An 11,472-nucleotide genomic window follows, 5' to 3' on the forward strand; every position below is an offset into this window, starting at 1 on the left:
CCCTGGTTCACAAGGACTACGATATGAGGAGGGAGGAGGGGTTCTTCTTATAGTTTACATTCCTTTCCTAGACGCGGCACTGATGCTGTTTCTCCCCTGCCTGACTTTCCCCAGGCTCTTTCTATTCTCTGTCCTGTCGCTCTTTGTCCTGCTTGGCAATGCTGTCTGTGTCTCTTCTGTTCTGTCTGATCTTGACCTGCAGCCGTGGATTCTGTGGCCTTATCCTCTGTCTTTACCCTGACAGCTTGGCTTCTTCAAGCGGCAATACAAAGACATGATGAGTGAAGCTGCTCCCCAAGAAGCCCCACCTCAGTAATGGCCCTTGCTCCATGGAGTGATCTCTGCAACACCCAGGCCCTGAGGCTGATGGACAGACATGTCCTCTAGGAGGACTATTGCAGTGGCGTTCTGTACAGGAATGGCTTGGTGTGTGTGTGTGTGTGTGTGTGTGTGTGTGTGTGTGTGTGTGTGTGGAGAGAGAGAGAGAGAGAGAGAGAGAGAGAGAGAGAGAGAGAGAGAGAGAGAGAGAGATGTGTCTCAGACATTTCTTGGATGTGGGTAATGCCTTCTTGGAGGGAAAGGAATCTCTTGGGTTTTCTACTGTGTGAGGGCAGAAGCTTCTCTGGACAAGATGATGAGATCCTTGTGGGTAAGCATAGTGAAATTCTGTGGCTGCCCTCTTTGAAGGAAGTAATATTTACCTGCATGGATGAGCTGCAGACTTGCAAGAGTCCAGGTACTGAGAGACTGTAAGAGAAGCGGGCCATGGAACAGAGAATGGGTGACCCAACAAAAACGTCCAATGAAGAATGAGAAATCTCCCAGGGATTGGAGAGATGACTCAGTGATTGAGAGCACTTGCTCTTGCAGAGGACCTGGGCTCAATTCCCAACCCCCATATAGCAGCTCCCAACTATCTGTAAGTCCATTCCCAGGAAATCTGAGGAATCTTCCACTACCTAGTCATTTATTATTTTAATAGTAATTTAAATGCTTGAATTGGTTAACCTGTCTAAAATCAAAAGATGCTCAAGATTATATGGTGAGAGGCTAGGCATGTAGCTTGTGGCAGAGTACTCGCCTGGCATAAGGCTTCAAGCTCAGCTTGCAATACTGAAAACCAAGGCAAAGTTTAACCAACCTAAGAAGTGTTCTTTAGGGGTATTCCAGGCCATATGGGTAGAACCTACTTCAGAAATATTGTAGGAATCTATATACATACACATACACGCACGCACGCATGCATACACACACAGTTTTAAACAAACGGTAACATAATTTTTTTACTATTATACATCTTGTCTTTTTATTATGCTCAAATATGATATTAAATACTGTAGCTGCAGACTACTCTCCTGTGTGACTATATCATAATGTATTTAACTTGTCTCCTTTGGATATATTACTTCCAACTTTTTGCTGTTACAAACAATATTAAATTAATAAGTTGTACATATCTAATTTTATATATCAGAATAATTTTTTGATATATTACTAGTCATTTGATTTTTACTTAAAGTGATAAAAAATTTAGAGGAGCTGGGGGGTGGTGCATGCCTTTAATCTCAGCACTCAAGAGCAGAGGCAGGCAGATCTCTGTGAGTTTGAGGCCAGCCAGGTCTACAGAGTGAGTTCCAGGACAGCCAGGGCTACACAGAGAAGGCCTGTCTTGAAAAACAAAAACAAAAAATTAGAGAGGAAGATGAGCTTGTTGGTGCTCACTTACAATCCTTTCTGCTCAGAAGGCAGAAGCAACAAGATTGTGAGCTCAAGGCCAGCCTGGGTACAGAGGGAGTTCAAGGCCAGCCCAGGTAACTTATTAAGACAAAATAAATGGATAAAGAAGGGCTAGGGCTACTACTTTCTTAGCATGCACAAAGCGCTAGACTTGATCCTCAGCACCACTCTGCAAAGAATTTAAGGGAGAAAGGCATCCCACAAAATATCTACAGGTAGGGGGAATGGAAGGCAATGTCAATCAATGAGAATGCCTGGCGAAGCTCTGGATCTTGATTCTCTTGGAAGACAGAGAAAAGCACACACCTGCGTATCATCCGGGGGTAGAAGGAGCAGTGCATGTACCGTTTTCCACATGTTTATCAGTTGAGGATATAACACGTATGCACACACGCGTGTGCGAGTGCACACCCACACCCACACCCACACACAGTTTGTTGGGGGAGAGTGTTAATCCCTTGACTCTTGTGGCCTCGATGAATGCGAGTGGAGTAGAGACTGGTGGCCAGAGCCAGAGGTGCTGCCAGTTGGGAGCCTGATGGAAGAGCACAGCTCCTGGAAAGACCTGTGGAGATATGGCTGAGGCATTGCCAGCTTTGGCTAGCAAGAACACACACAGGAGAGTTAGATGGCTATTTCTAGATGGGTCTCCATCCTCCAGGGGAACCTCAGTTCCCATCTCTTGCACCTTTGTGAATGTGGTAGACTCATCCTTAGTCTTGAAAGCATCCCTGATTTTACACTTGTCTGGCTAAGTAAGTGGCTACCACTACCTATTTATTAATACTTAAATTTCATTTATGGAGAAACAGCTCCTGCCTCATCCTACCAAGCAGTTGCAATTGTAGATACAAACTGTCTTGTCCAACTTTTCATAATGTTCCTTGAGATACACGAAGAAAGTCATGGGCTGGGTACCTGTTCCACCTGTTCCTGGGGAGATGAAGGAAGTTGTGGTTAGTATATAGTTTGGGTGTGTCTTCCTTAGTTGACTTCCCAGGTACTAAGAGATGGAAGCAATCTTGCTATGGAATCCTGAAGTGGGGCCTTTGGGAGGTGATTAGGGTTAGATAAGGTCATTGAGGTAGAGTTGCCACAGTGGAATCCTGATGGCTTTATAGAAAAAGGGAGAGTTCTCCTGGCACAGATTGAGGTCTTTCAGCTCATTTATTACTGTCTCTCTAGACTTATTTTTATGTAATTGGACTTTCCTTTGGGTTGCCAGCTCCCAAATAATGACATGGAGACTTCTTATTAATTATGAAAGCTTGGTGCTAGCTTAGACTTGTTCCTAACTAGTTCTTATAACTTAAATTAACCAATTTATATTAATCTACATACTGCCACATGGCTCATTGCCTTTCTTCCATACTGTACTTCTGACTTGCTGTGTCAATCTAGTGAGTCCTATGTGGCTCAGATTCTTCCGAGTTCCTCTCTCCCTGAAGTCCCTCCTATCCTCTCTTGCCTAGCTATTGGCCATTCAGCTCTTTATTAAACCAATCAGAAGGTGCCTTGACAGAGACACATCTTCACACTGTACAAAAAGATTACTCCACAACACTCTTAATCCTGCTGCAGCCTGCCTACATGAGTCCCTCCTCCCACCACACCTCCATCCTTTGGAGATGCTGCCTCTTGGAGTGGACCCAGGGTCTCCCTAACTCTTTACCACTGTTCCTATCAGCCTTTCCTCCTAGCCCATCTCCATTTGTTTGTTCATCCATCAATCCACCACCACCACACTTACATAGAATCCAAACTGGGCAACAGCAACCAAAGGACAGAAGTTACAAACAACAGAGACCAGATATTTACACCAACAAAGACTTCAAACTCCTAACTCAGATGCCTAGATCTCTTGTGTCTTTCCCAATAAATCTCTTGTGTGAGGTTTGTAGTGTGGTGTGACTAGTTGGAATTTTCTTTGGCCCACCAACCAGCTACCAAATAAAGACACAGAGACTCATTATTAATTATGAATGCTCTGCCTTACCTTAGGCTTGTCTCACTGGCTCTTTTAATTTAATTTAACCGGTTTCTATTCATCTGTGTTTTTCCTCAGGGCTTTTTATCTTCCTTTCATTCTCTATGTCCTACTGTCCTTCTTCTGTGTCAGTCTGGTTGGCCCCTGGTGTCTCCATGTCATCTCTTATCTTTCTTCTCCTGAGCCTACATTCCTCTTCCTACTTACTTCCCTGCCCAAAAGTTCTACCTATCCCTTTACTGCCTAGCTATTGGTCTTTCAACATTTTATTAGACCAGTCAGGTGCCTTAGTTAGGCAAGGTAAAGCAGCAACACATCTTTGCATAGTTAAATATTCAACAACATATGACTTGTGGTATTTTTTTTTTTTTTTTGACTTCTGCCAGGATACCCTTCCCTTCAGAGAGGTAACACTTATATAGGGGAAACCTCTCCCCTCAGAGCTGTGACACTTCTGTTGGGGAAGCCTTTCCCTTCAGAGCTGTAACATGTGCATTGGGGATTTACCCTCAAAGCCGTAACACTTACAGACAATATGCAGAGTGTGTGAGATATTTTGCAGAACTCATCAAACAGTCTCTTCAGGATGAAGGGGGCTGTGCAGAAGAGGAGGTGGAAAGAGTATAAGAGCCAGAGGTGACAGATGGCTTCGAGGAAACTGTTCTTCAGACACAGAAGGACTGTGGCAGTACACACAGTTCAAGTCAAATGGGACCCCAGTGCTGACAGAGAGGAGAGTAGATTTCCCAGCCCAAACTGAAGCCATCTTCAGTTTAGACCTGCTTGCAAAAGCTTTTTTTTTTTTTTTTTTTTTTTTTATTGGTCTTTTGATTGTCTAATTTTGGTTTCTGTTATGGTTTGTTTGTTTTGTTTTTGTGTGTCTGTGTGTGTTTCTAGATTTTTGTTCTTGTGTTTAATTTGTTTTTAAAGAGTGAACAAAAGAGCTTGGAGTCTTGTGTGAGGTTTTACTTTTTTTGGCTTTTTTGGGGGGACTCACAATCCAGCCCCCATATAAATCATATATAGAGGCTTATTTTTAGTTATAAATGTCCAGCCTTAGATTGGCTTGTTTCTTGCCATCTTTTCTTAATTTATATTATCCCAACTACCTTTTGCTTCTGGGCTTTTTCCTTCTCTTACTTCTGTGTACCTTATGTACACTTTTACTCCATGGCTTCCAGTCAGCTGGGCGGCTGGCCCTGATGGCCTCCTCTCCATGTTCTATCTTTCTCCTCCTCTTCTGTGATCCTCCTTCTATTTATAGTCTCTGCCTGCCAGCCCCGCCTGTCCTAGCTCCTGCCTGGAGGTTGCCATTCACAGGCAAAGAATCACAGCTTCACGGAGTTAAACAAATGCAGCATAAGCAAAAGCAACACACCTTAAAATAATATTCCCCAATATTGGAGTTGGGTGGGTGAGGAGGTGGGGAAAATCAGGGAGGAGTTGGGGGAGGGAAGAGCGTGATACAAATATATTGTGTAATTTTTTCAGTAAGAAAGAGAATTAAAATTATTTAAAAAATAAGGAAATTTGCAACTTATTGATTAGTTAATAAGGGTTTTAGACACTACATCTAAGTTAAAAGAAGGTACTAAAAATAGGAAATTAATGTTTAACATTAAGAGATTATGTCAGAGCTAAAGACCTCTCACTTATCTCTGGCCTTAGGCCTCTTTTTTTTTTTTTTATTTCCAAGTAAATAAAATTCTGTATATCAAAGGAAATGAATGATTCCTACAGCTTGTTTTAGCACAAAATTTTGAAAGCAAAGAGATCCTGCGCCACATTTAAAATTCTCACCATAAAAGTGACTCTGCTGTTTAAGAGCACAATCTAATGACCTAACTCTGCAGAACAAGTTTCAGACCTTCTTAATTAAATGTTTCTTAGATCTGGAAGGATTAGAGATGTAAAATTTTAATTTATTTTTTGTCTGGGTACACCTTGATCTAATTTAATTTTCATGTCCTTTTCTGGTAATTGTTTCTATGTAAGCGTAATTTCTGTATCTGTCTTTTTTTGTTTTGACAGTATCTCTCTATGCAGCTCTGGTTGTTCTAGAACTCACTGTGTAGCTTGCCTCTGACTCACTCCCAAGTACTAGGATTAAAGGCATGTGCCACCATATCTGGCTATTATATGCCATTTTTTTATAATAAGAAAAAAATGAAAAAAGAACTGAATAACAAAATCTGTGGTCACTTTATTTATACAATATTTATTTATTTTGAATTAAAATATATTTTGCATATGAGCTAGGTGGTGGTGGCACACACCTTTAATCCCAGCACTTGGGAGGGAGAGGCAAGTGGATCTTTGTGAGTTTGAGGTCAGCCTGGTCTACAAGAGCTAGTTCCAGGACAGATAGGGCTACACAGAGAAACCCTGTCTTAAAAAAAAAAATAAAAAAATATTTTGCATGTGCACGTGGAATCTAGAGGTCAATGCCATGGTCTTTCTTGATCGCTTTCCACCTTACCTGTTGGGGTGGGGTCTATCCTTTGAACTCAGAGCCTACTGATTCAGCTTTTCTAGTGATCCAGCTCTCGGCCTCCAGAGCACTGGAGACAGGTGGACCAAGAGGCCCAACCAGTATATGTGTGGAGGTCTGAACTCTGGTCCCTCTGTTTGTGCAGCAAGCATTTGCCTTGTGCCATCTCCCTGGTCTCATTATGCATTGTCTTAGGGTTTCTATTGCTGTGCAGAGACACCATGACCATGGCAACTCTTATAAAGGAAATCATTTAGTTGGGGCTGGCTTACAGTTTCAGAGGGTTAGTCCATTGTCATCATGGTGGGTGACATGGTGGCGTGCAGACACAGTGCTGGAGAAGGAGCTGTGGGTTCTGTATCTCCATCTGCAGGCAACACCACACTGAGTCACTGAGTGCAGCTTCAGCAAAGGAGACCTCAAACCTACCCTCATAGTGATACTTCCTACAACAAGGCCACGCCTATTCCAACGAAGCCACACCTCCTGCTAATGCCACTCCCTTTGGGGCCACTTTCTTTCAAATCTCTACACACATTAGAGAAAACCAACTTGTCCTGGTGAATTCAGAGATTCATGGGAGCCCAAGCTGCAGAACATAAGCAGTGGACATAGGCACAGCCCTAAAAAGATCACTTAGATTACTCTTGTGAAGATCAGGTCACTTGCAGAAAAGGGGAAGAATGGAAGACCTGATGAATGGCTGCAAAATGCCATTGTCTGGACTAGATAAAACCATTGCAAAATTGCTAACTCACAGCAATTGCAGTTACCTGCACTGGGTCTGCATAAGACTGGCCTTATCTACAGTTGGTCAGGAAAGGGGAAGGGCTCACGGGAGCCACTCTTGACTGCTTTCAATCCTGGTTATAGGAGCTTGCTTTTTCCCGCTCCAGTGGGTGGTAGTTAGTGAAGAAATTCATAACTGGTCATAGTACTGAGAGTAAGTGACTGTTGTGTACTCAGCCCTACACTGGTTACTTACATCACCTCTCCTCACACTGTAAGGCTCAAAGGACATAGGAGAAGGGGGAACAGAGAGAATGTGGGAGGTGGGGGACGGGGAAGAGTGTGTAAAATGTCTTCTGAATATGACACAGCTCTGGCCTTCATGAACTCATAGCTATGACTACCTGCATAGGATCAAACCCCTGAACATTAAAGTGTGGATGGGGGAGGAGCTTGTGCAGGCCCACCCTAGCTGAGAAGTTCTTGGTAGTAGACGGCTGCTGAGGGAGAGGGAGTCAGTGACTGTTGATTGGGAGTATGAAGGTGGGAGAGAGACATGCTGAAGGACGTCTGAGGGAGCAGGACAAAGACAAGTGTCTCCCTGGAACTTGCTGGCCAGCCAGCCTAACTGAATTAGTGAGCTCCGGTTTAGAGATCCTGTCGCAAAACACAAAGTGGACCCCGCTTTGTTTTATTCAAACAGGCAAAGTGAGACAAATTCAGGGAAGGGGGATCTCAGGGTCCCCCGTTTGTTAGGCCATCAGTGTGAACATTTGTGCCAGCTCATGAACTGCCAGTGGCTGACTTCTAAAAGCTATCTATCTTAGCCCCGAACCGTCTGGCTGGACACAGACACGAGTGAAGGACACTGTCCATCCACCCTGTGCTGCGCTTGTTCCTCAAGATGCCATGTGTCTCTCTAAAGTGTCTGGACCCCATCTCTTGGCTGGGAAGATACCCCATCAAGTTCCCTCAGTTGTGGGGAGGACATCTCTGCTGATCTGTATGAGTTAGAGTTGCTTTGGCTCCTGGTCCTGGTCCTCTACGCTTCCTTCCACATTAGAAAAAGGGGTTGTCTGGGGTCTGATTGTGCTAAGTGTGGAGATAGTGGTAAGGGGACCTCAGCTGGAGAGAAGCGTCAGGTTGTTGGGCAATCAGGGGTAGTTTCCAACTTCTGCTTCAGTTATACTGAACCTTCACATCCTGGTACAGATTTTACAAGTCTTGTGCCATGGGCTGGCTGTCCAGACGTCTGTGTTCTCCTCAGGGGGGGAACAGAGAATGAAACACTGAGGTACAAAATAGCAAAGACTCAGAAAAGGTGGAAATAGTATACGGAGGAAAATGCTTTCTCTCCTTTTTCTTCTTAATGCTTTTAATTTTTTTTCTTATTTTACATATTGATCCCAGTTCCCTCTTCCTCCCTCCCTCCCATAACCCCAACTCCCACCCATTCCCCCCCCCCCCACTCCACAGGGAGGGTGATGCCTTCCAGGAGGGATCAATCTGTCAAGTCATTTGGAGTAGGGTCTAGGCCTTCCCTCCTGCCTCTAGGTTAAGGCAGTTATCCCTCCATGTGGAATGTGCTCCCAAGTCCTTTTGTGCACCAGGGATGCATCCTGGTTCCACTGTCAGAGGCCCCTTAGACTGCCCAGGCCTTCTAACTGAGACCCATGTTCAGGGGGTCTGAGTCGGTCCAATGCTGGTTTCCCAGCTATCAGTGTGGGGGTCCACTAGCTCCCCCTTGTTCAGGTCAGCTGTCCCTGTGGGTTTCTTTAGCCTGGTCTTGCCCCCCATTTTCTTATGACTCCTCCCTCTCTGCATCTGGATTCCAGGAGTTCGACTCAGTATTTAGCTGTGGGTGTCTGCTTCTGTTTCCATCAGCTACTAGATGAGGGCTCTAAGATGGTGGATAAATTAGTCATCAATCTCATTATCAGGGAAGGGCATTTAAGGTAGCCTCTCCACTGTTACTCAGATTGCTAGTTGGGGTTATCCTTGTAGGTCTCTGGTCAGTTTTCTCTTCAAACCTGTAATGGTTCCCTCTTTTATGCTCTCTCTCTCTCTCTCTCTCTCTCTCTCTCTCTCTCTCTCTCTCTCTCTCTCTCTGCTCTTGTCTATTCCTCCCCTGACTCAATCTTCCTAGTCCCACATGCTCTCTTCTCTTTCTCCTAGTTCCCTCTCCACTCACTGCCCCCTCCCCATAAGTTCAGGAGATCTTGTCCCTTTCCCCTTCTGTGAGGGACCTTGTATGAATCTCTTAGGTTCCTCCTTGTAGCCTAGTTTCTCTGGTGGTGTGAAATATAGGCTGGTGATCATTTGCTCTATGTCTAAAATCCATATAGTGAGTACATACCATGTTCCTCTTTTTGTGACTGGGTTACCTCATTCAGGATGGTTTCTTCATGTTCTATCCATTTGCCTGAGAATTTCAAGATTCCATTGTGTCCCCCCCACCCCACTGAGTAGTATTCCATTGTGTAAATGTGCCACATCTTCTTTATCCATTCTTCATTTAAGGGGTATCTAGGTTGCTTCCAGGTTCTTGCTATTACAAATAATGCTGCTATGAACATAGTTGAGCAGATGTCCTTGTTGCATGAATGTGGATCATTTGGGTATATGCCTAAGAGTGGAATTGCCAGGTCCTGTGGTAGACTGATTCCTATTTTCCTGAGGAACTGCCATACTGATCTCCAAAATGGCTGTACAAGTTTGCACTCCCACCAACAGTGGAGGACTGTTCCCTGGCAAAAGCTTTCTTTTAGGAAGAGTGAGCTCCCCAGAGCTGTCAGGCTATCCAGGGAAATCTGGGCTGGTCTTTCCTAGGCTCCTGGAGTCTCCCTTCCTCTTCCTCCTCTTGCATCTTTTTGTTTTTTTGAAACAGGGTTTTTCTGGGAAATAGTCCTGGCTGTCCTGGAACTCACTCTTTAGAGCAAGCTGACCTTGAACTCACAGAGATCCATTCACCTGCCTCTGCATCTCAAGAGCTGGGATAAAAGGTGTGTACCATCACTACTCGGTGAGTCTCCCTTCTTGGTCCCTCTCTTTTCTTCCCCAGTTCCCTCCTCCCCTCTCCCATCTTCTCATCGGGATGGTCCTTGGCTCGTAGAGATGAAAAAAGACAGTGAGATGGCGTCCCAACTCTTTACAGTCTGATGCTATGTGGGCATCTTAAGGTTTTTATTGCTGTGAAGAGACACCATGACCACCCCAATTCTTTTTTAAAAATTAATTTGATTAATTTATTTATCTTATATCCCAATTACAACTTCCTCTCCCTCCTCTCACTCCCCTCCCCTACACTCCTGTGGACCCCTTCACCAACCCCTCCTCTGTATTTGCTCAGAAAGGGGTAGGCCTCCCACGGGTATCAGCAAAGCATAGCCTATCAAGCTGCCATAAGACCAAGCACCTCCCCCTTTATTCAGGCTGGGTAAGGCAATCCAGCATGAGGAGTAGGTTCCCAAGAGCCAGCCAAAGCACCAGGGACAGCCCCTGCTCCAATTACCAGGAGACCCACAAATACACCAAGCTCCACAACTATCTCATATATGTAGAGGGCCTAGGTCAGTTGCATGTAGGCTCTCTGGTTGTGACCGTGGAAACTCTTATCAATGAAAACATTTAATCGAGGTGGCTTGCCTACAGTTGCAGAGGTTCAATCCATTATCATCATGATGGGGAGAATGGTAGTGTACAGGCAGATGTGGTGCTGGAGTTATAGCTGAGAGTCCTATGTCTTGCAGGCAACAAGAAGTTGACTGAGACACTGGGCAGTGTCCTGAGCATAGGGGACCTTGAAGTTTGACCTCACAGTGACAAACTTCCTCTAACAATGCCATACCCACTCGAACAAAGCTACACCTCCTAATAGTGCCACTTCCTATGAGATTATGGGGGATAATTACATTCAAACTACTACATTTGACTCCCTGGCCCCCATAAACTTGTAACAATATCATATGCAAAATGCATTTAGTCCAACTTCAGGGTCCCATGTTCTATCACAGTCTCAACGATCTTTAAGAGACCAAAGTTAAAAGTGTCTTCTGAGATTCATGCAATCTCGTAACTGTCATCCCTTATAAAATCAAAATTAAAAAAGAAGACATAGTTCCAACATATAATGGCACAGGACATACATTATCATGCCAAAACATAGGGAAGGTAGCACAGTGAGGAAACACTGAACAAAAGCAAGACCAAACATCAGCTGGGCAAACTCCAAACTCAACGTCTTCATGTCTGATGTCAAAATGATATTCAGATCTCTAGCCCTGTTCAGCTTTGTTGACTGCAACACACCTCTTTCTCTTGGGCTGGTTCTATTCCCTGCTGGCAGCTCTCCTCAGCAGGTATCCCCCAGCTCTGTCATCCCTAACATCTTGAGTTCCCCAAGGCAATCCAGGTTTCAATATCACAGCTTCACGCAATGGCCTTTCTAGGCCTCCATTCAGGGACACTCCTGACGTGTACCTGGCTTCAGCTGCTTTTCTTAATCTCTAGGGAAAACTCCATAACTTGT

At 44.5% G+C, this 11,472-nt stretch overlaps 1 protein-coding gene across 2 annotated transcripts in view; it reads left to right on the forward strand.

Moving 5' to 3' along the window:
• The window catches only part of Itgam (integrin subunit alpha M), a 42,673-nt gene extending 41,323 nt beyond the window's left edge, over positions 1-1,350 (forward strand). For both annotated transcript variants that reach the window (XM_051193110.1, XM_051193111.1), the window contains exon 30: positions 245-1,350. In XM_051193110.1, the coding sequence (XP_051049067.1) occupies positions 245-316 (72 nt within the window). In that variant the 3' untranslated portion in view covers positions 317-1,350. The remainder of the gene's footprint in view (positions 1-244) is intronic.
• Positions 1,351-11,472: the final 10,122 nt, after the last annotated feature.

Source organism: Phodopus roborovskii, unplaced genomic scaffold, assembly GCF_943737965.1.
Source record: "Phodopus roborovskii unplaced genomic scaffold, PHOROB, whole genome shotgun sequence".
In the NCBI taxonomy this organism is placed as follows: domain Eukaryota; kingdom Metazoa; phylum Chordata; class Mammalia; order Rodentia; family Cricetidae; genus Phodopus; species Phodopus roborovskii.